This window comes from Anolis carolinensis, chromosome 6, assembly GCF_035594765.1.
Source record: "Anolis carolinensis isolate JA03-04 chromosome 6, rAnoCar3.1.pri, whole genome shotgun sequence".
NCBI classification, from domain to species: Eukaryota; Metazoa; Chordata; class Lepidosauria; order Squamata; family Dactyloidae; genus Anolis; species Anolis carolinensis.
In genome coordinates this window covers 25,597,751-25,623,275 of record NC_085846.1, presented here as the reverse complement: position 1 = coordinate 25,623,275, position 25,525 = coordinate 25,597,751, and the positions used below count along the sequence as shown (strand labels likewise).

At 42.7% G+C, this 25,525-nt stretch overlaps 1 protein-coding gene across 1 annotated transcript; it reads left to right on the top strand.

The window, feature by feature from the left end:
• The first annotated feature begins 108 nt into the window (after positions 1–108).
• Positions 109–23,557, top strand: nxph3 (neurexophilin 3). Its single transcript, XM_008113513.3, has 2 exons — positions 109–432; positions 18,516–23,557. The coding sequence occupies exons 1-2, from the start codon at positions 376–378 to the stop codon at positions 19,260–19,262; spliced, it is 804 nt and encodes a 267-aa protein (XP_008111720.1). The 5' UTR covers positions 109–375; the 3' UTR covers positions 19,263–23,557.
• Positions 23,558–25,525: the final 1,968 nt, after the last annotated feature.

Sequence of the window (25,525 nt, the reverse complement as noted above, 5' to 3'; positions counted from 1 at the left end):
TTTATAAAAGTTGGTAGGCAGGCAGGCAAGGGTTAAGGCAGGACTCCGCTGCTCCAGTGGTGGCACCTGTCAGTGGGAGGGAGCTGGTGGAGAGCAGAAAGAGAGAGACACAGAGAGAGCGGGAGACTGGAGTGAGTTTACCAGAGTCTCCAGCAAAGCAGGGAGGCAGCCTGGAGAAAGCCACATGGAGGTCTCCAGCTGCAGAGGGTGAAAAAGAGGCATCTTCCTGCCCACGCCTGGCTGGAAAGAGGGCGAAGCCTGGCATGGGGGGATCCTAAGGAGGGCAGAGTATAACAACATCAACAAGGAGGAGGCGGAGGCAGACTAGACTGTCCAGACGTCGAAAGGAGGGAATAGAGGAGAAGAGGCAGAAAAATGCAGCTGACACGTTGCTGTTTCATATTCCTCATCCAAGGGAGCATCTATCTGCTGGTAAGTGACCGACAGGTTTGGGGAGGGGGCGTGGGTGGCTGAGCAGAGAGACATGCCCTTGCAGATGCCTGAAAGGAAAAGCCAAGGGTCGGCTCAGACCACCGCTTGCCTACAATTAGGACATTTCCAAGCAGTTTTCATGGTCTGGCTGTTTCCCTAACCCCCTTCTTTAGCATGCGCTATGCATTTTCCCTGCTCTTAAAATTTGTCCTTGCATCAACTTTGTCGGAGAGGTTACAGGGCTAAAGAAATAATCGAGATGCTATCCAGTCCAACCCTCAGTAGTCCTTGTGCGGTAGAATCATCCACTTGTTAAACAAATTCAATTCTTTTTTTTTTAAATGGTCTTCTGTTTTTCCTAGAAGCCAAATCTATCCGGCAGTTGGGAGTTTTTTCTAATTACTTTATTTTAACTCTAGGAGCAGTTTTCTCTTGCTTCATAGCTTTGTGTTGATTATAGGTAACAAGATAAGGATTAGATGGGGTGGAAGGTGGCAACTCTGCCGTTGCAGAGAAAAAACTGTGGGGCATTGTGCATGACCAAAAGACCCCTGTCAGATAAATATTTCCAGCTGAGTCAAGCTAGTGAGCCAGATCACAAAGAAGCTAGCCAGATATGGCAGAGGAAGGCTAGATCATCTATAGCAAATCTGTCTGAGCCAATAATGGGTAGGATGAAGTCTTCTAGACAGCAAACTATCAGATCCTAACTAAGCCAGTGGTTCTCAACCTTCCTAATGCCACAACCCTTAAATACAGTTCCTCATGTTGTGGTGACCCTCAACCATAAAATTATTTTTGTTGCTACTTCATAGCTGTCATTTTGCTACTATTATGAATCATAATGTAAATATCTGATTATGCAGGATGTATTTTCATTCACTAGACCACATTTGGCACAAATATCCAATACTCCCCAATGTGAATACTGGTGGGATTGGGGGGGATTGATTTTGTCATTTGGAAATTGTAGTTTCTGGGATTTATAGTTCATCTTCAATCAAATATCATTCTGAACTCCACCAACGATAGAATTGAACCAAACTTGGCACACAACAGAAATGATCAACAGAAAATACTGGAAGGGTTTGGTGGGCACTGACCTTGAGTTTTGGAATTGTAGTTCACCTACATCCAGAGAGCACTGTGGACTCAAGTTATGATGGATCTGGACCAAACATGGCACAAATACTCAATATGCCCAAATCTGAACAGTGGCGGAGTTTGGGAAAAATAGACCTTGACATTTGGGAGTTGTACTTGATGGGATTTATAGTTCACCTACAATTAAAGAGCCCCTTGAACGATAGAACGATAAAATTGGACCAAACGTCCCACACCGAACCCCCATGACCAACAGAAAATACTGGTGGGATTTGGGAGGAATTGACAGTGATTTAGGGTATTTGGTGACCACTCTGAACCCACCTTGTAACCCTCCCAGGGGTCCCAACCCTTAGGTTGAGAAATGCTGTCCTACAAAGAATGGGGGACAGCATGTGTAAGTTACAGTGAACAAAACTGGGAAGCCACAAAACCTTTTTCCTCTACTCATAGCAGCTCTTTATACCCGAGAGGGATTGCGGAACATGTCACTCGTGGCAGTTTTACTGGGGGGAGGGAGGGAAGAAGCGTTCCAAATCCAGTGGGACACAAAAGGAAGCAGCTGAGCTGAAAATGAATAACAAAGATGCTGCTGAGTGAGATTTAAAACTGGAGGTAGATTTGAACACAGGTCCCAGAGCCAGCCGGAACCAAACCAATCATGTGCCACCACAAAATCAACATCCCCAGCTCTCTTCTGGAAGATGCACCAGTTCCCCAATGCCTCTTTGAAAAAGCTGCTGAAACTAGCAAACATTCCTTGACAAAACAGGCCATAGGCACAGTATAGGTTTGAGTGCTTTCTTGAGCCTGAGAAGCATTGTTTACCTACAGAAAAGGGCGGATTTGCGTCAGTCAGTGAAAAATGCATGGTCGCAAGGTTAATTTTAAACAATCCTCTACTTGATGCACTTTGAGATGCAAGTTGGAGATGCAATCTCACCTTTGGCTTGACAGGAGTGGGCTGGTATGAAACCGTCACTCTCAATCCAAAGAGGTGATCACCGAGTTGTTTTCCAGAGGGTAAGCGAGCAGGAGAACTTATTCTAAAGCTTTTCCAAGCAGTGTTTATATTTGAGCACATAGCTTTAGCTGTGATGGATTGGAGTAAGTGGGGAATGATCACCATTTCCGGTGAGGAGGGCAAAATCATGACTTCTTCCACCCACCATGTAATAGTTAATCCATGAGCCCACTGTGAAAATAGATCAGAGAATCCTGTGAAACCTTGAAGGCTCACACTTTTTCAGGGCTGAGGTAGGAATTGTGCTATGCTCTGACCATAAAGCAGTGGTTCTCAACCTTCCTAATGCTTCAATCCCTTAATACAGTTCCTCGTGTTGTCGTGACCCCCAACCATAACATTATTTTTGTTGCTACTTCATAACTGTAATTTTGCTAGAGTTATGAATCATAATGTAAATATCTGATTATGCAGGATGTATTTTCATTCACTCGACCAAATTTGGCGCAAATACCTGATATGCCCGAATCTGAATACTGGTGGGCTTCGAAGGGGATTGATGTTGTCATTTGGGAGTTGTAGTTGTTGGGATTTATAGTTCACCTACAATCAAAGAGCATTCTGAACTCCACCAATGATGGAATTGAACCAAACTTGGCACACCACTCCCATGACCAACAGAAAATATTTGAAGGTTTTGGTGGGCATTGACCTTGAGTTTTGGAGTTGTAGTTCCCCTACATCCAGAGAGCATTGTGGATTCCAGACAATGATGGATCTGGGCCAAACTTGGCACAAATACTCAATATGCCCAAATTTGAACACTGGTGGAGTTTGGAGAAAATAGACCTTGACATTTGGGAGTGGTAGTTGCTGGGATTTATAGTTCATCTACGATCAAAGAGCTCCTTGAACCCCACCAACGATAGAATTGGGCCAAACTTCCCACACAGAACCCTCATGACCAACAGAAAATACTGGAAGGAGTTGAGTTCCTAAGACCTTCAGAAAAATGTGTTGTCTGATGGTCTTTGGTGACCCCTCTGAAACCCTCTTCGCAACCACCCCGGGTTGAGAAACGCTGCCACAAAGGAAGAAAACCCATTGATTTATTTGATCAGTATTCTGTATAGCACATAGCCTGTGCTGTAACAAATGTGCTAGTCTTTAAGATGCTACAGGACTCTGTTGTTTGGGGTGCAACAGACCAGTATGAGCAAAACACACACACTATTCCCACCCCACTTTTGAAATGGTAAAATAGAACTGGGGACAGCCACAAAGGTACCAGCCTCACCTCCTGGAAAAACCATTTGGGTAATAACTGTTGGAAACCTCTCTGTGTTGCTCTTTAAAAGCAGGGCTCTTCTCTGCTACTTGCTTTCTCCAATCATTTTGTTGTTCTTCCTTGCACAAAAACACATTTCAGATCCACGGGGAAATGAGCCCAGCATTTTCTTTGGCAGCCGCGTGTCCTTAATCCCTGTGGGTCTGGCATGGATACATCTTCCTCCAAAGACTGCTTGGCATGGGGCATGGGGAAACGGAGGATGACGGCTGGCAACGGAGTTGAATTGGATTGGGTTAATCTGGTCTGGTTCGCTTACTCTTTTAAAAAATAAAATAAAAATAAAAATACTCACTGTCTACATCAGTTAACGGGACATCTGCAGACATTAAATTAAATGCAAGTAAAGGATTGGGATGCTAGGCTTTTCACTTTTCCTAGAGGGGGACACACGGGCTTGATGTAATTAAAGGTTGGATTTACATTGCCAAATAATGCAGTTTGAACTGTATTATATGGTCAATGCAGAGCCATATGATGCAATTCAAACTGAATTATATGGATCTATGGCCTCTTCCACACAGCTGTATAAAATCTATATTAAATTGGATTATATGGCAGTTCAAAGCAGATATTGTGGATTATCTGACTTGATATTCTGGGTTATATGGCTGTGTGGAAGGTCCCTACATTGACCATACAATGCAGTACAGATCTACCCTTGGATGGACCCAAAAGTGGCTTCAGACCACTTCATGTCCTCCAGGTCTGACTTTCCACAAGCAAAGCTTGTGCCCTAACCACCCCAACTGAAACCAGCTGGAGATTGCTAGGGATTATGCCCAGGCAAAGCATTTAATTGTGCCCCGGAGCTGGAGGGAACTTACTTTTTATGTACCACAACTCCAAGCACCCCCTAGCCAGCTTGCTTGGTGGGGATTCTGGGAGTTGTAGTCCAAAAATAAAACCTGAGCTCTTCTTGCGAAAAGTAAATTCCCTGAACTGTGGATATAGCCCGTACTTTGCTTCAGGAACATTTATAAAATCAAACTGCTCTCCTCTATCCTTTTGTAAAGCAGAACCTTCTTGTCTCTATCAAATTCTTTGTGTGCAAGAGAGAAGGACTAAGGCTGGATCTACAATGTAGAATCATAGATTCATAGAGTTGGAAGAGACCTCACGGGCCATTCAGTCCAACCCCCTGCTAGAAGCAGGCAAATCGCATTCAAAGCACCCCTGACAGATAGCCATCCAGTCTGCTTAAAAGCCTCCAAAGAAGAAGCCTCCACCAGACTCCGGGGCAGAGAGTTCCACTGATGAACAGCTCTCACAGTTAGGAAGGTCTTCCTAATGTTCAGGTGGAATCTCCTTTTCCTGTAGTTTGAAGCCATTATTCCGTGTCCTAGTCTCCAGAGCAGCAGCAAACAAGCTTGCTCCCTCCTCCCTATGACTTTCCCTCACATATTTATACATGGCCATCATGTCTCCTCTCAGCCTTCTCTTCTGCAGTCTACACATGCCCAGCTCTTTAAGCCACTCCTCATAGGATTTGTTCTCCAAACCCTTGATCATATTAGTCACCCTCCTCTGAACACATTCCAGCTTGTCAACATCTCCCTTCAATTGCAGTGCCCAGAATTGGACAAAATTGGACACTGTCATGTAATGCAGTTCAGTGCACTTAAACTTCATAATCTTGGATCTCCACTGGCCACATAATGTAGTTCCAGACTGCATTATATGACAGTGTAGATCCAACTTGAGAGAGAGAGAGATGCCCTCCATCAAACACACAGCATGGATTTATTTGCTAGGATCCAAAGCAGAGACAGGATGCTCTGCATTTGGAAACAAAAGGATCCTGGGAGGGGGGGGGGGTTGAATTTCCCTCTCAGTGTCAGAATAAAATTGTGATTCAAGGTTTTTCATTTAAAAATGAGCTCTCCTTGCATTGGAATTTACCCTCTTAATGCCGTCACATCTAAAAGATGCTTCACGGTGGTCTGATTCCAGAAGACTATTAGTGATTTTATTTCATGTAACCTTGTACTTATAGATGAAATGCTCTGTTTCGCTTTTCAAACAACAACAAACAAACACACTGAAGGTGACTAATGATCATTTTAGAGGTGTTTGTTTACATCATTTAGAGAAGAGAGGATTTCCATCTGTTAAATAAAAAAGAAGGATCAAGTGCCTTATGAAGTGGGCAGTTATTGCCGTCATTTTCCTACTCATAAAATGGAAGATGAATGTTGGCTTTTGGTCTGATCCACCGTGGCTATTCTTAATATAATGGTCCCCAATTTTTTGTTCTCTAGGCATTTTAGATTTAAGCTTCCAGAAACCGTAAACATCATAGCTAAAGGTTAGATTCGGGAAGCTGAAGTTCAAAGCAACTATTACAAAGGACCATGGCATTCTGATGAACTCACTGCTGAGATCAGATTTGAACATAGGTTCCCTAAATCTAACCAGAGCTTGGAAGAGTGATCTCTTGGACTACAACTCTCAACATCTTCCTGTCAACATTCTGGGAGTTGTCCAAAAGATATAGCTTTAAACTCTGCTTCCTAAAGTCCTAACAGAAGTTCTTTTACAGTCATCTTCACACATGCTGTTTCATCAACATATGTCACAGTGCTATTCTATGAGCTGAAGGTATTATTTATTTATTTATTTATTTACAACATTTTTACCCCACCTTTCTCACCCAAGGGGACTCAAGGCGGCTTACAGCAACTGGCAAAATTCAATGCCGCAACAAAATCAATAAAAATGAGCAATACCATTAAACAATTAACAATAATTAATAAATAATTAATAAAAACACATTATGCAACTATGCATGGCCAATCTTTAAGTGTATTAGTTTGATTCCGGAAAGATCGATCAGATGTCACAGGAATTTCCCAGACTTCGCGGGGAATATCTGGTCTTTGATCTCATTGAAAAACAACGCCCATAATCTCTGGTTGAAGCTGCTAGGAACTGAACTCCAAAACATGTTCCCACCTTTGATATAATGTAATAAACCAGCCATTCCTAATTCGATCCACAAACAGCCTCTCCAACAGTGGAGGCTCATTGAGTAATAGCCACAGAAGGCAGCTCCTTCAAGCACATCTAATATGCTATGCAAAATAAAATAAAAAAAACACAAATAAAACATAACTTAACTACCCTACTTAAACAATTGCTCAGATATAGAATCAAAATACAGGAATTGGTCATGCTATCTGTGCTGCAGAAATGTCTCAAAGCACGAGTGTTGTTTGTGCGCCTTCAAATCTCTGACTTATGGCAACCCTAAGATTTTCTAGGGATGAGAGTGTGTGACTTGCCCAAGGTTACTCAATGGATTTCCCTGGATGAGCAGGGAATCAAACACAGGTCTCTTCCCAGAGCCGTAATCCAAGTATCATCATCATCATCATCATCATCATCATCATCAATACATTCAAAGCAGCATCCCAACAATCTTGTGAGGTAGGTTGGGCCACACATGAGTGAACAACAGCCCAAACATACTCAAAAAGGTACATAGGAGTGGAGTTATAATCCTACCCATATACATTATTTTCCATGGTAACATCAGTATTATAACTTATTTCTTTAAAATAGTCCACTACAATCTTTGGCTTATTTGGCTATCGAGCCGTAGTGAATTATATATTGGTGTTATGCCTATTTTACGGAAGGGAAAATGAAGGTTCAGAAGATATTTTAATTGATCCTGTATGCTATTGCTACATCTAAAATGCTAGAAGCCGTGGTGGCACAATGGGTTAAACCCATGTGCCAGTTGAACTGCTGACCTGAAGATTGGTGGCTGCCTACCTGAAGGTTGGCTCTGCGAGACGGGGTGAGCTCCTGTCTGTCAGCCCTAGCTTGCGGGAATATGAGAGAAGCCTCCCAGCAGGATGGTAACACATCCGGGGTCCCCTGTGCAACGTCCATGTGGATGTCCAATTCTCTCACACCAGAAGCAACTTGCAGTATGTTCTCAATTCGCTTCTGACACAATTAAAGAAAACCAAAAATGCTGGTCTGATTCCAAAAGCTGAGAACGAGCTGCAGCAAATTTAATAAGACCTGCTTCTTGAGTAGGCATACGTTGCGCCTAGTAAATAAATGAATTAACAATGATGGAGAGGGTGAGTAATGTAACATTCCCACGTTTTAGTTATTTTGACAACACTGCCGCAGGCCTCTGCACAAGATTATCTTGAAGGGATCCTAAGTCAACCACAGCCCCCATTCTTCCTCTTCCCCATTCTTTCTTTAGAGCACAGCAGCCACAATGCAATTTGTGCTCTCGTATCATGGGTCATCTGCCAAATGCAAGGTTGGAGGAGGCGGCAGGCTTAATTTGTGTATTTTAATTTCAGACCAGTGGAATGATACTATAGGTCAGTGGCAGAGCACTTGTTTTGGCTGCAGAAGGTCACAGGTCCCATCCTGGCCACTATCAGTTTACAGATCAGGTGCCTGGAAATACTTCTTTAGAAAATTCAGCTGCTGGTATTGCCTGTCAGAAAACAGACAAAACAAGATGGGGGTAGTAGCCACTCTTGGACAAGGCAAATACTTCTCAGCAAAGTTGTAGGATAAATGCAGTCCAGTAGAGGTAGAACAACTTGGGATCACGTGCCAAATGTGGTGCCCTGCAAGTGTTTAAAACTACAGCTTCCATCAACCCTGGCAAATAAGTGTGATTTTCCTGCTTCTTGGCAGGGGGTTGGACTGGATGGCCCGTGTGGTCTCTTCCAACTCTATTATTCTATGATTCTAAGGGGGAGGAGAAATGCAAGTTGGGATAAAGCCTATCTATCTTGGATTTCTCCTCCCCACTGAAGACATTTTGTTTGCCCTATATATATTTCAGCCATGGAAACCTGTTCGGTGCCCTTGGACAAGTCAGTCTCTCTCAGCCACAGAGGACAAAACCCATCTGAACAAATTCTGCCAAGAAAACCCCACGATGTCTTTGCTTTGGGGTTCCCACAGTCAGAAATGACTTGAAGGCACACAACAGCGAATTCAAATCAATCAAACATTGTTATTCCCAACTAGAGTCACATTTACTCAGTGAAACTCTGATTATTAGTTCAATAAATTTCCATTAATACAAATTGTTTCCGTTATTACCATTATCTCTGCTAAGTAGAACTGTCAGGGAGAGTTCGGCCATCTTTTCCCTCCACCTTCTTCTACTAGTAGTATAAGTATTACATAGATTTCTTTTTTACAAAAAGGCAGGCGGATAGGGAAGCTTGTATCATATAGGAAAAGATCTGTTTGGGGCAGCATCAGGTGAGAGGAGGGAAGACCAGAAAAGAAAAAAGAAATTGGTGCCTAGAGATGCTATAAGACTGACTGAAAAGCAGAGCAACATAGCAGGAAAGATGCATTTCAGTTCTGCATCAGGCAGCACAGTGTCTTGGGTCGGCACTACAGGTGTGCGTGTTATAGTAAATGTCAAGTGAGGTTATCTTATCTTACCAGAAATTCTTAAAAGAACTCTGAAAAGCCACTGGAAAATGTCAAAACAGTCTCGGTGCATATTGATACATCTCCAGGTTTCAGCATTTTCTTTTCTGAACCATTATCTTTTACTGGTTGTTGATGGGGAAGCTGCCAAGGATGGCGGGGATGAAGAAATATGGACGTTTATGAAAGGCACTGGCTTGTCCTTGAGATCTGCCAGCAAACACCAGGATTTTACTGATGCTGCAGCCCTTTTCGCCCAACTGCACACAGACCCGACTTGACATATCCAGGAACGCTGCAAAAAATGTATACGACTTGAATCTGGGTGTAGACTCTGTTACGATGGCAGGATCAATACATCTAGGCAGTGGAGTGAGGAAGGGGGAGGATTTACTCTCACTTCCTTCCTTACATGTTAATCCTTTTGCACAACTGCAGCGTGAGAAGGCTTTCTGGGTGGCTACCCCGCTCCCTTCAGAAACCCATTTACGACCACTAAATGTTGACCATGACAAATGCAATCCACATGACTACTTTACTTGTGGTCCTTAGTTAATGTTGTGGTTTCCAGGAGAATATTTATAGTACAAGAGCTTAAAAGGCAGCTGGCATCCACAAGAAACTCAAGACTGACAGGGAGGCTTTAGGTCAACTTTCCCCCTTTGGCTTGTCCTGATTGAAGGGCTTTGTTATTGTTGTGTGCCTTCAAGTGGTTTCCATCCTAAGGAGTTTTCCTTGGCAACTTGTATTCAGAGAGTTTGTCATGATCTTTCTCCAAGGTTTTTTTTTTTTTTTCGTGTCAGGAGCGACTTGAGAAATGGCAAGTCACTTCTGTTGTGAGAAAATTGGCTGTCTGCAAGGACGTTGCCCAGGGGATGCCCAGATGTTTTGATATTTTGCCATCCTTGTGGGAGGCTTCTCTCATTCCCTGCATGGAGCTGGAGCTGACAGAGGGAGCTCATCTGCACTCTCCCCGGGTTAGATTCAAACCAGCAACCTAAGGCTTCTTCTCTAAGGCTGAGAGAGTGTCGCTTGCCCAAGGTCAAGTAGGTTTCCATGGCTAAGCAGGAATGAATTCTGGTCTGCCAGAGTTGTAATCCAAAATTTAAATCCCTACACCACACTGATTCTCAGTTTGAATCTTTGTGTGGTTTCAAGTTGTTTCTGACTTATGGAAATGCTAACGTGAACCTATCATGGGTTTTCTGAGGCTGAGAGTGTGCTTAGGTTTCTATGTCTGAGCAGGGAATCAAACTCTGATCTCCAGAGCTGAAGTTCAGTGCGCAAACCTCTACACCATGCTGACTTTACTTCTTTTAATAATATCAAAAGAGAGAGAGATGTTGCAGAGTAAAGCCAACCTAATACTGTCTTCTAATGTAAAAGTTCCCCTTTCCACTCCCTACCACCAGCCAGATCTTTACAGCCTGGTTGGAATTAGAGCAGGGCTGGGAAAACTATGAATCTCCTGATGTTTTAATCATCTGCTCCTATCCTCCTTGACTCTTGGTCATGCTGGGAGGAAGGGATGGGGACTGAAGTCAAAGACATCTAGCGAGTCAAAGATCTTCTGCTTCTGGATCAAAGCAAGGCTTTCTGTGCATGTTCCCAACCAGAGGAAGAAATCCTTGACTGCTCTATCTTCACATGTGGGAACAAATAATTGTTGCAGTTATCTAATTTCTGCAGGAAGAAACATGGCTAATAATTGGGAGGAAATATTTCACCCAAGTATTCACCATGTATTCAAACAGAGCTCCTGGTGGCACAGCGGATTAAACAGCTGAGCTGCTGAAGTTGCTGACCGAAATGTCGGCGGTTCAAATCCAGGGAGCCGGGTGAGCTCCTGATGTTAGCCCCATCTTGTGCCAACCCAGCAGTTCAAAACATGCAAATGTGAGTAGATCGATAGGTACTGCTCCGGCGGAAAGGTAATGGCGCTGCATGCAGTCATGCCGGCCACATGACCTTGGAGGTATCAATGGACAGCTTAGAAAAGGAGATGAGCACCAACCCCAAGTCAGACATGACTAGAATTAATGTCAGGGCAAAACCTTTACCTTTACCAATTCACCATGTATTCAAACAGTGTGTATTATCATGGTAGGAATTATTTTGTGTAGAAAAATAGGTGGCTCTTTTGTGCAAAACCTGTTTGTAGCACAAAAAGGGGGGGCGGGGTTCTCCACACAAAAAAACAGGATTTTCTGAACAGAAAACAGGATTTTTCACAGAGGGAACTTGTTTACTGTGCAGAATACAGGTTTTTGCACAAAAAGCTACATGTGTTCCAAAAAATAATAAATATTCTACAATCATATGGAAACTTGAATATGGGAAAGCAATTGAGCCTGAGTCTCTCTGGTATGCTGTTGTTATGGAGTTTGCTGACTACCAGGTAACACATTGTTTGACCCGAGAGTGAGTAATAATAAATATTCTTTCCATTGCTGTTTGAAAACACCTTCCCTTTCAAATGCTCTGCAATACCAGTTGTGAAACAAGGCTGATTAAAGATTATTCCTCCTCCTCCTCTAATCATTGAATTATTCTATTGTGATTAATTACCAATAATATCAATGGTTAGCAACCTATTAACAGTTACAAATGCACAAGCGACACCTTACACATTCATAACTATTTGGTGTTCATAATTAGGATCATGGCACTATGCTCACAATCAGAAATGCCCTCCCCATCTCCCTAAGAATTAGAAGTTGCATAGGGGACAGAGATCTGTTATGTTCATAGTCATGGCTCAGCGGGTTGATGTTTCCAGCCCTCTCCTGCCAGTGATCTGCGAGGAAACAAAATGAGAACCAGAGCTCCTGTTGCAATTCCTTGTCCCCTGATTCGAACCGCCGACCTTTTGGTCAGCAGTCCTGCCGACACAAGGGTTTAACCCATTGTGCCACCAGGAGCTCTGGGTCAGGAGATGATACATAATTATATTTTTAATGAAGTCTGTGATGTTGGATCTCAGCCTATACTATTCATAATATTTATATATTTTAAATACCAGCTGACTATCCCTCATCTGAAATGCTTGGGACCAGATAGGATTTTTTTGCTTTGGAATTTGGAATGCCTGTATTTGCATATATGTATATAATGAGATATCTTGGAACCCAATTCTAAGCACAAAATTCATTCATGTTTCATATGCACCATGTGCACATAGCCCGAAGGTCATTTTATATAATACTTTTAATAATTGTGTGCATGAAACAAAGTTTATGTATTATTGAAGGCTTTCATGGCTGGAATCGCTGGGTTGCTGTGAATTTTTCGGACTGTAAAGATGCCAGCCACAGAACCTCTGAATATGCCAGCCACAGATGCAGGTGAAACGTCAGGAGAGAATGCTACTGGCACATGGCCATACAGCCCAAAAAACTCACAGCAACCCAAAGTTTATGTACATTGAACCACCAAAAAAAGCAAAGGTATTACTACCTCGGCCAATAATGTGGGCAATTTTGAATTTTATCAAAGTAGCTGATGATGTTTGAGAGATTCAGCACATGGGATATTTCCTCTAATATTCTGTTTAAAACCCAGAGCAGACAAAGGTAGGTCGCTATTATTATCCCCCCATATTGCAGACTGTCAGACAGAGTGGCTCATCTAAGGGCGTTTAATTAATTCATGATTTGAACCTGGGAACTTTGGATTTATAGCTTTGTTTCTAAGGGAATACCTCTGAACAAACACAGTGGGGGGCTTTGGCAGGCCACACAGCAGCTAGGAGCTCTTCCATTTATTCATGGTAAGACGACAAACACGACAAAATGCAGTGTCTTTTCTAGTTCAAGTAATAAACCAAGTGCAGTGCAGAGATCAAGTTATAAACCATCTCTGCTCAGACAGATCCATTTTTCAAAGTCCCCATGGGAGTTAAATTCACTCTCCATTGGAGCACATGGAATTAAACACAGAAAGTTTTTAAAGAACACAGAGATGCTGGGAAGGCTTTTTCGTATTTTTTTTTAGTATTAATACAAAATTGGCTGGTTTCAGTAATCAAACAGGAGCAGTGTGTGGCAACACCTATTTCCCAGTAGAGTTTGATACCTCTAAAAGGAGGTACAGACCATGAAACTATTAGGAAGCCCTTTTCTTTTATCTTAGGCATGAAAGCATGGGGGCATCTATTCAATGCACTTTGCACATGGTCAATGTCACTCATTACTTTAGGGCCACACTAGATACATTTTTATTCAGACATCTCCATCCACAGATAACCGTGCTGTTTAATAGTCATGCAAATAAATTGCAAAAACCATACTGGATTTTAGAAAAGAGATTAGAATATATTGAACTGAGAGTCTGGATACTTACATATTGGCAATTGGCTACAAGTTCTGAGTTTGGGAAGCTTTAAGTGAATGATGCTGTCCGTCTCCTTGTATTCATATGGACATAAGAACAGACAGTACTTAGTTTCGTGTTTGGCTATTTGTGGACAGTCCCAAATTCTACTCTGAAAGCTCTAGTGCTATTTGAATATATAGACTTTCAGAAATTCAATGTATGCCTTTGGTCACTTGGAATAAACTGCTTTATTTCAACGACCTGTCTCTTGTCATTTATTTTAAGTGTGCCAGGGAAGATTTGTAGCTCAGGGTTTGGTTACCCACTTGCCCATGGAAACATATTAGATGACCTTGAGTGAGTCACACACTCTCAACCCCAGAAAACCCAGTGAAAGGTTCACTTAAGGGTCACCATAAGCTGGAAATGTGTAGCACACAACAACAACATAGAAGATCATATGTTTTAAAATAAAATGCATTGTGATTGTTATCTCCAGCATCTTTTGCTGGGAAAGACTTTTGCCTGATACATGCGAAAGCTATACCAGCCAATGCAGAATGGTCTAGTATTAATCAATCGTCTAGTATTAATCAATCCGTGGCCCACTAAATGTTTTTGACTTTAGTTCCCAAAGGCTCTGATCACCAGTAGTCAGGAAATATGGGAGCTGAATTCCAAAATGTTTGGAGGTCCAAAGATTGACCACTCAAGTAAACAGTACACAGCAAAGTGGTCTAATGCTTTGGCTCTAGAGAACACTGGTTTCCATCTGAATGGCCACTGTTCATAATGTCACTGTATGTTGTGCATCTGAGTTCACTATGGAACTTATCACATTAGAGCAGTGGTTCCCAAACCATTTGGCCTGCCGCCCCCTTTCCAGAAAAAATATTACTCAGCGCCCCCTGGAAAGGGGGCGTGGCTTAGAGGGGTGGGCGTGGCTCCTGTTCAAGAGGGCGGGGCTGAGCCTCTCCCCTAGTCCAAGATGCAGGGCTGGGAGGGGGAGGAGGTGGAGGGGGCCACAAATGGGTGGCCAGAACTGGGATGAGCAGAGTTACGAGCTCTGAGGCAGGACTGAGCTTCTATCCCTGTCCTGCGGCACCTGCCAGGACACAGGGGGCGGGGCTAGAGGAGGGGGCAGGGCTTCTTCCCAAATGACTGACGAGGCTGAACCTCTATACCCTGCCCCGTGTTCTAACAAGCGCCTCAGGGGAGGTATAGAGGCTCAGCCCTGTCTCGGGCTCTTGGAAGGAGGCTCCGCCCCTTCCCTAGCTCCGCCCTCTGTGTGCCAACAAGCTCCTCAGGAGAGATATAGATTCTCAGCCCTGTCTCGGGCTCTTGGGAAGAAGCCACGCCCACTCCTCTAGCTCCACCCCCTGTGTGTCCTATCAGGTGCCTCAGGTGCTCAGTCTTGTCTCTGGCACTTGGGAAGAGGCCCCGCCCCTCCTCTGGCCCCGCCCACGTGTCCTAATAGGTGCCATCACCGCCCCCCTGGATCGCTCCAGCGCCCACCAGGGGGGCGGTAGCGCCCACTTTGGGAATCACTGCATTAGAGCTTGGATCCATTTTAAATCCACTTTAGGGAGGGGGCTTTAAACAGCTCAGCCAGACAGGTCCTGGGCCTCACCAGACTACATAATTCTGCAGGGGACAGAAACCAGATTTAATGTGGATTCACGAGTCAGTGTGTCAACATTTCTCCTTCCAACCATCTGAATAGCTGGACAATGGACTAGAAGGGCACCCTTTCTGGCTGTAGAAGATATACACATCCTATTATTTGGGGCTCTTCTTGAGGGCCATAACCATCCTTGAGGCCATTTTGAAAGGGGGGTTTGCTATTTCAAGGAAAAGAATCAAGCATTTTTGGGAAATTTTGGGAGAGGTCTTTGTGAGGGTCACTCGAAGTCCTAGGGGCTCCACCAAACCCCCTCCCACAGTGAGAGGTCCATATGCTGAACAATCCCTCCCCCTTCTTCTGATTATGCTTCCTATGTCAAGAAATAGGCTGCACTGTGCAAGAGTTCATACAGCAATAAATCTGTTAGTTTTAAAGGTGCCACAGGATTGTGTTATTTAAGGCTCACTGTTGTTTCACCTTCCAGAGACCCTTTGAAAACCGTTCCCCCCTCTCCCTCCTCACCACCCCTTTGGTCTTCAGAAAACACTGCTGGTGCCAGCAGTAGTTGATTACACACAGAGACCTATTATTTTCTTTGCTTCCTAGTTTTCCAACCATTCACTTGAGCCACCAACCAATTAAAGGTCCTTTCAATCAATTAAGTGCCTGGCCTTTCCCTGATTAATTGAATAAATGTTAGCATGCCTGTGGCAAAAGCTCAATGGTATGCCTTTCCCTTCCGAAAGGCAGGAGGCAGTTTCTCTGCTCGGTGCGACAGTTCGATACAGACCAAAAAAAGCCACAATGCACTTGTAAGAAGAATGTTTAGTCTTGGGAACATTCTCTGTTACAGAAGCACATCAAAGCTAGAACATGCTTCAAAAGCTAAACTGAAGATACATCGGCCTTGTGGAGACCAGTTTCAAAAGAAAGGTGCTGTGGGTTTTTCAAGCAGGCATTTTCCAAGAACCCCTAGATCCCGCTGCTTGAAGGAAAATCACAGAAGCTTCACCCTGAAAGACACAATTGCTGTCTTTTGAAGGAAATGTACCTTCCTCCCTGAACTGTTCTTAACCTTGACGAAGCCACTTCCTCCAGGAGCCCTATTTCTCCTTAAAGGCCTTCAGACTTCTGGCTCTTTTATATTGCTCGATTTACTTTGTTTTGCTATTCCTTTTACTTGGAATTCCTTCTCTGGTCGCCACAATATGAGGAACAATATGAGAACCACTGATGTAGACCCATATGATACAGTTTAAGTGCGTTGAACTGCATTACAAGACCGTGTAGATCCAGCCTTAGTCTTTCTCTCTTACACACAAAGAATTTGATAGCGACAAGAAGGTTCTGCTTTACAAAAGGATATAGGAGAGAAATTGATTTTATAAATGTTCCTGAAGCAAGGTAAAGGCTATACTCACAGGGGCCATGGTATTAGGAAAGTTGAGAACCACTGCCTTATTATATTCAGCCATGGTTGATCATAAAAACAATGAGCCTAATGTCCCCTGAGTCCAGTATTCTTTGTTTCTTTTTCTGGGGATGCTGATGAGTAATTTGTAAACATTTACTTCTATTGTTGATGAACCACAGTTTATTGGGGTCCGACTACACATCAAACAATGATTATTATTAACTGTGATTTGTTTGAAACAAGCCAACTTCAATCCAGCTGTTAGGAAGTTGACTTATTTAAAATGTACTGTAGTTCAGATTAACCCCAATGTAGGGTTCAGATGCAGTGATGAATTGTGGTTAATTGAAATATGAACAGAAAATGTCTGGTCTCCTCCTTGCAATCATACCAGATAAGGGGATATACACAAGCCAAGAAGAAAAATAAGTAAATTATAGTTTATCATAACATGGAATCTCGCTCCCCTTTTCTCTCTTTTCCCACCACTTTTAGAATCAATTTTGAAACCCGTTTCCATGAATTGTGTGACACAGCATCCTGTAAGAAACAATGTCAACTGAAACAAAGCCTGTGTAGGCACAACTCACTTGCCCATTCATCCTCCCAGTTATACCTACTCCTTTCACTTCAATAAATTCCCTGGGGCAGAAATTACTTTGTTGACAACTATATATGTTTGTGCACTGTACAACTCGGAAATAACAGCATGATGCATACTGAGAGCTGACAAGGTGGCCTGCACAAAAGCAGAAACTTTTCATTTCCCTGAGCTCTAAATATTTCCCCTATAGAAATACTCACTCATACATGAAATTAAATGTTCAAACACACATTAATCACTTATAGGAGGGGTGTGGAACCTGTGGCCTTTCACATGTTGTTGCATCTCCAAAGCCTGTCCATCCCAACCTCCAAGACTAATAACTATGATGGAAATTACAATCCAGTGACATCCAGCGGACCAGAGCTTGCTTCCCTATCCCTGGCTTACAGCCTTAGTATTCATTGTTATATGCCTATTTTCTCTACCTGTAAGGTTCATGTTATGCCAACAGTGGCTGATAGGTTTTAGTCTGAATATCAAAGGAACTATCTAAGGTGCTGAACAGTATCAGTGCTTTGGCCAGTACCTTTAAAGTTCAGGCTTAAAGAAGAGATTCAGAGCAGCAGTGCCATAGGAACAAACAGTTACCAAACAGCTATGTCCCCATGCAAAAAAATTCACAAATAGTGGGCCCTTTGATTTCTGCTGGATTTTGGTTCCGCGATTTACCATGGATGCTTATTTATCGTGTCAGAAGCGAATTGAGGATACATTTATAATGTATTTAAAAACACAAAGTTAAAAACTTGCCATTATACTAGATTTCCTTTGACCAGAAGTTGACCACTTCGAGTGCCTCTGGTGTTGCTGTAAGAAGGTCATCCATTGTGCATGTGGCAGGTCTCAGGTTGCATTGTAGTAAGTGGTCTGTGGCTTGCTCTTCTCCACACTCGCATGTCATAGACTCTACTTTGTAGCCCTATTTCTTAAGATTGGCTCTGCATCTCATGGTGCCAGAGCGCACTCTGTTCAGTGCCTTCCAAGTCACCCAGTCTTCTGTGTTCCCGGGGGGAGTTTCTCATCTGGTATCAGCCATGAATTGAGGTTCTGGGTTTTTAGCCTGCCACCATGGATGCTGAAGTCATATTATATACAATTATGTAATAAAAATAGTGTCCCTTACAAATGCCAGAGAAAGTATAAGGATCTGTGATATAGTGGGAGGCTATAGTAGGATATGCCTACACATCAGCATAGTGCTCTAGATTCCTCCTCCCATCCTATTAAGAAAACTCTATGCTCTATGTGGTCATGATCTCATCTCCTTTCATGCAGGTCATCTGTGGTCAAGATGAAGCTACAGAAGAAGAGGAAGAAGACAATGGAAAGCCACCTAAAGAACAAAGATCCCAGGTAGAGAAGAAGAAGAACCAACTGTCCCTGAAGTCCTCGTCAATAGCTTCATCCAACTTACAGAACACAAGTCTACTAGAGTTGACCTCTAACAACAACCAAGAATTTTGGGATGTCTTAGAGAATTTGTCTAAGCAAGGCCAAGGCCCACAGCCCTTGCGTGGCCGAAGGGACTCTGCCGCCAGCCCCAGTAGGCTTAAGAAAATATTTGGCTGGGGTGACTTCTACTCCAACATCAAGACGGTCAAGCTGAATCTCTTGATTACAGGCAAAGTGGTTGACCACGGAAATGGCACAGTCAATGTCTTCTTCCGGCACAACTCCACTGGACACGGTAACATATCTGTCAGCCTAGTGCCCCCCAACAAAGCTGTAGAGTTTGACCTTGAGCAGCAAATCTTCATTGAGGCAAAAGAGTCCAAGATCTTCAATTGCAGGGTGGAGTATGAGAAGGTCGACAAGGCAAAGAAGACCACCTTGTGTACGTACGACCCCTCCAAGACCTGCTTCCTGAACCACACACAGAGTCAAGTTTCCTGGGTGTGTTCCAAGCCCTTTAAGGTCATCTGTATCTACATCACCTTTTACAGCATAGACTACAGACTTGTGCAGAAAGTGTGTCCTGACTACAACTACCACAACAATGTTCCTTATTACCCTTCTGGGTGACAACGTACCTCTTCTGAGCTCAGAAGCAGCCCAAGTCCCAAGCACAACTTGGTTTGGGATTTGGGAGCAGGAGATTGAGGCCAAGGGCTGGGAGAAGGATGAGTCATGGCTCTCCAGTGCTAGAGAAATCACCAAACAAGCCTAGCCTCTGCTAAAGGAAGGGAGTTTCAGAGAACACAGACCAACAGACCGTGCTTGCAAGGAGCTCTGCAATCTATAAAAAGAATACCATCATTAACCAAATCCACAACCTCCACACTTTCATGTGTACACTCAGACCAAATCATTAATATGCGCAAGGCAGACATTCGAAATTGCACTTTCTCTCCAGTGTTGCTCTTTAACACAGGGTTCAATCCATTGGGGAATTCTGCTATGAAAGCTTCCACGTGGCTTGTGCAGAAGGGCTGAAGGAGCAGCTAGTGCCTCTAAGGCAAAGGCGGGCAACCCTGACTCACCAAATGTTGTTAGATTGCAACTCCCAGCATTCTTCAATTTTGGTTATGCTGTCTGAGGCTGCTGGGGCTTGCAGTTCATTGAGTCCTGCGGGGGGGGGACAATTCTTGCTGTTATCCTTTGATGAAAGGCAGATAACTCTGGCTCTCCAGATATTTCTGGATTGTAATTCTCAGAATGCCTTGTTATTGGCTATGATAGCAAGGGCTGATGGGAGTTGTAGGACAAAGACATCAGGAGCCCCACAGTTGAACTATCCTTACCCAGGGTCAGATTCCTCTATAGTTCATTAAACCACCCTTAATGACACATGAAATCTGCTAGCTATTGTCTTGCCCTGCTTCATCTCCCCTCCCTTCCAACTAAGTCTCTAACTGAAAATAGAAAAAACAGATTGAGCCAGTGCAAGCTTTCAGTTTCCAAATGGCCATCCCTGGACCATAAATTGTGAATGATCACCTACCTGACAGAAAGGTGAAAACCTAAGTACTTGGCTATAATTGTTCCTTCTTTCCAGTCCAATTGCCCTATTAAGGCCTTTTTCTTGCAACTTTTTTGGCCTAGCCCCAGTTATGGCTAGGGCCCTTTCCACTTCCAAGTGAGGTGAGGATGACTTGAATAGAATACTGATATCATTGATCTGTTGTTGTTACAACAAATATATCAAGTACTCAGAGCACAGCATAGGGAGTGGCACAGGAGAGAATGTAACCCAAATAAAACAATTGCACTGTCACTTATTTTAAAACAGGGGTTGGAAATGTGCAGCTGGCTCCCAAAGGATATATTTATGGGCCTCAACCCCTCCATGCTCACCAGTTTACCATCCCCAAAATGATGAACTGCCTCTTCTGGGAGCCTCCAGGATCAGGAATGTATGTTCCAAATAGAGTTCAGGGTTCCCTTGAACAGTGCAACATAACATATAAAAGGTAAAGGTTTTCCCCTGACATTAAGTCTAGTCGTGTCCGACTCTGGGGGGTGGTGTTCATCTCCATTTCTAAGCCGAAGACCTGGCGTTGTACGTAAACACCTCCAAGGTCATGTAGCCAGCATGACTGCACAGAGCGGTACCTATTGATCTGCTCACATTTGCATGTTTTGAACTGTTAGATTGGCAGAAGCTGGGGCTAACAGCGGGAGCTCAACCTGCTTCCCAGATTTGAGCTGCCAACCTTTTGGTCAGCAAACTCAGCAGCTCAGTAGTTTAACCCACTGTGCCATCAGGGGCTCCTAACATAACACATACTTATTTTTAAAACCTAGAAATGGACTTCCAACTGCATCTCCTTTAGGGGAGAGGATGGCATTTTGAGCAGTCTATGGGGCTCTGGGAAGGTTGCAATGGCTTTAAATTGGCCTCTGGGGCTGCCAAATATGCTCACCCTGGTTTAAAGACATCTTAGCCAAAAGCAATTTTAAAAATAGATTGAACTTGCATAAGTTAAGTCGGATGAAGAGTTTGTGGTGGAAACATAATAGGTGGGCTGAGGTAAGGGAACATGCTATATATATGTATATATATATGAGGTTACACTTTAAAATGTACCTGTTCCAACATACAAACAAATTCAGCTTAAGAAGAAACCTACAGAACCTATCTTGTTCATAACTTGGGAATGTCCTAGTCTCTCTCTCTCTTCCTTCTACATACTCCCTTTGTCCTCAGCTTACTTCAATTGCTGGTGAGCTCAAAGGACAAAGTTTGCACTCAGTAAATTCAACAAGGAGAATTGGGAGCTGTCCTTTCCAGTAGGCTTAGTCAAAAGCAAACTGCTGCAGCCTCTCCTAGCCTGTGTGTTCTTCCTCATTGCAATCTTTACCATCTTGACCACACTCTGGTGTTGCTTAGCCACATCTGTCCTGGTTTTCATCTTTGAAATGTTGAAGGGTATGAAGCACATGTCACAGTAAATACCATGTAGAAACTCTTGCAAATTACACAGTTATAGCACTTTGATACTACTTTATTTGCTATGGCTTAGTCCTATGGAATCCTGGGATATGTAGCAGAGAGCTCTTGTTTTCTCTCCACATTGCAAATCCCAAGATTCTCAGAGTAGTAATGAGCCCTTGAGGCCCACTTTCCCCTAGTTATATTCTACTTAAAAAATAACTATATATATGCATGCACAACCTTAACTCCTGGGCAGTCTACCAGTGTATATGTGTACACTCATGTACTACTAAGAAACACACCTTTAGGAGTTAGAATAATGCATCTAGATTTCCATCATGTTGCCTTCCAGTTTTTACATAATGAGGATTTTTTTTACAAATACTAGGAATATGAAGCCAGAAGGCAAATTCGTGGGAGATATGGCTATCCGTAACTGTTAATCTTGATGGCTATACAATATTTCCAGTTTCAGAGAAAGTATGTTGGGAAATACAAGCAAGTGGTACAAATGTTGCTTGTGTCCAATTCAGGACACCCACTTAGCTACCATGGAGACAGAATGCTGAACTAGATAGTGCATTTGTCTCCTTATATTTTTATCAATTAAGAATAAAGCCCAACTCTTCTTAAATTCTTCTAAATTTGGGGAGGATAAACCTAGGTGGACTTCTATTTTGGATGGGACTCATTTCTCAGACTCCAAATGCGTGTGTTTCTACCTAAATAGTAGTCTGGTGTGAATTTTTGGACATATTAAAACCCTCACTGGAGAAAACAACTCAGGCTGGTAGAAATTTCAAGTTACTATGGATTGCTTTCCAACTTTCATCGATGGTGGCTTAGGGACTAGCCCTACTGATCCTATCACATAGGTTAGTGCAAATATTACATGTGTGCTTTCAGATTGCTGGGTGTGGTTGCCATCCATGAAACCATGGATGCTTTGAATCCCAATTTTGGGAGGAAGGTAGGATACAAATAAAACAATAACAATAATGCATGGAAACCAGAAATAACTTGGATCAGGACATTTGGTACTGTTCCATTATCTCGGAGGAGGCCACAAGGGGACGCTAAACCGAGAAGGATAGTCCATTTTATGGGGGAAAGGGGGTTGAAGGAGATAAACAATTTCCCCGTTTTCTTGTTATTTTCCCCACCCATGTTACTGTTGTCGAAACAACCATCATTTATGATATGGGAAAGGGGGTGAGGGAATAACCTGAGAAAATTGACAAAATGATTTTCCTCCTTCAACTCTCCCCCTCCCCCTCCCTGCCCCAAATAAAATGGACTATCCTTTCCTGTCTAGGCCCACTTTTGGAGTCCGCTCAGATAATGGAACAGTACCAGGCATTAGACATAAAGCTGGATTTAAACCTAGATTTCATCACTAAATCTGAATTGCTTGCTGTGAGCAAATCATTCTTAGTGTGTTCCCTAGAAAAAGCTTATAAAATTACTTTTACGGACTACAACACTCAGAACTTCAAAGCCATGCTGGGAACAACGATGCTAGAGGTTCTGGGTGATGTATTACACCCCCCAAAAATGCATCTAAACTCTGTCCCTAGCTGTGAAATGGAAACAGGATCTACCTCAGAGGACTGTTGTGAAGATGATAGTGCTGATGACGATGATGTCATGAAGATTGTAAAGCATTTGGTGCTATAAAGAAATGTTTCATAGAGGTACTCTCCCTCCCTTTCCAATTTTCTCTGCTTCTCTCCCCACCTCTTTCTCCCAACAAACCTTTTCCCAAGGAATTTCCCACTCCCTCAAACCAGATGTTTCTGTTGTCTCCAATTGCTCCATATCTTCTCTCTTTCTTTCTGATTAAAGGATGGGCACATCTCCTTGATATCATATATTTATTTTAAATACTGTCCTTAAAATGAAGAATAAACCTTCCCTCTATATTATAGAGGGGCAGAAATGATGAGTGGATTCTGGATTTTGTTATTCTAGTTGAGAAGACCTCTCTTGCTCTCCACTAATAACATGTGAAGGTTTGAAGGTATCGAATTTGCATTGTAGATAGTTCTTAGATAGGTGAACAATCCCAGATTGGCTCCAAATGTAATAGTTCTAGAATTGCTAATTAGAAGACATAGCACAACTAATCTTCTTAACAGATTTTCTCTGGTAAGTAAGAAAGATGGGAAAAGAATGTGAAATGTGAGGTTAATAACAGAAAATTGCATTTGTCTGGAACGCCTGTATAATTCTGAGAATTCTGTGTGGTGAATGCATTTGAGAACAAATCAAGTCCGAACTCTTTCTAGAAACCAAAATGACTAAACTGAAGCTACTATACTATGAAAACAGCATGGGAAAACATAATTCATTTGATGATACTTGATAAAATTGAAGGCAGTAGAAAGACTGAAAAGCCACATTATAGATCAGTGGTTCCCAATCTGTGCTCCATGGACCATCAATGGTCCCCAAGAACTAAAATATGGTCCGTGGCCTCACCATTACTATACTGTTGCAATGAGAGCAACTGGTTTTGTGAAACCTTCTTATAGTGCTGTGGCAACGGGGATGTCGGGAGGACAGAGGATGACTACCCACACGAGGTGCGACAACAAACCTCTGACTGCTGCTTCTCCTCCTCCCTCCCTCCCTCCCACTGAGCAGAACTATTCCATGTGGTACCTGGAAGTGGTTTTTAGGCCTGTTCCTAGAGTTGTTTGGGTGCTTATTCGGAAAATTGCATTGGATAGACCACATCAGCTCCAGATTATTAAATACGGTTTTCTGTGGGTGAGCAGATGGCAATGACTGGATGGCATATGTTCTGTATCAGCTGATGTGGTCTATCCAATGCAAGTTTCTGAATCAGCACCCCAAATAACTAAACGGAATCTAAAGTTGACCAAAAACTTAATCGTGACCATTGTTGGAGAGTGGTTAAAGTGGTCCCTGGTCAAAAAAAAAAAAAAAGGTTGGGAACCCACTGTTATAGATTGACTATGTCACAAAAGCCACAGTTTGGAGCTTGCAATGCTTGAGCAGGCCTGTAAGCCAGTGTCACATTCATAGGGGCACCATAAGACAAAGCCAAATTGATGGCAATTGACCCCCAAGAAATTGCATAATAAAAGTAGGGCCAGTGTGGTAGAAATGGGGCATTTTTGCCCTTCCCCAAAAGCTCAAAGGTTGAAATATCTCTTTGACAAATGAAATATTTCAGTCCATAATATCAAAATATGATCTCTAGAAGTTGTGGAGTGCATTTTCTGGTATGCTTGGAGTCCCCTGGACCCAAACCGAAAATCTGTGAATAAAATTTAGAAATATATATATATATACACACACACATACACACACTGTATATATGCTGTGTATCTATATCTATATATGTATATGTATATGTATACATATAAATCATCAAAATGTTCCAGTTGCCTTCTTGGAGCCCAGTAATGTTATGATACATAACAACAATGCAAGGAAACACCCTGAGTTTGGAAAATTGAGTTGTAAGCCTATATCATCTCTTCCAAGTTTTAAAGTCAGTCTAAATGATGATGGACAAATGATCCCCCACACCTCTTTTTGGAATGTTTAACTACAAGTTGATATCTAGATTAGTTTTTATTTGGCTAAGTTTTATCTGAAGTCTCTCAAAATGAAGGGGCATTAATGTTCTGCAAAGTTTAGTGAAACAAAACACATTGTACAAAATGAGAGGTATATTAGGGGTACGGGCTGATTGCTCATTAGAAAAGTAGACCGGCTTCCTAAAAGAGAGGTTGAAGGGGAAGGGCAGGATGAAAGAGATAGAAACGTTGGTCTCCAAAATGGAAAATGTCAGGGCTTGATTGCAGCTTGGTGGCTCTGATCACAGCAGAAGAAGAGGGTGAATTTGCTTCCATCTACAGAATACTATGCTTGCCAG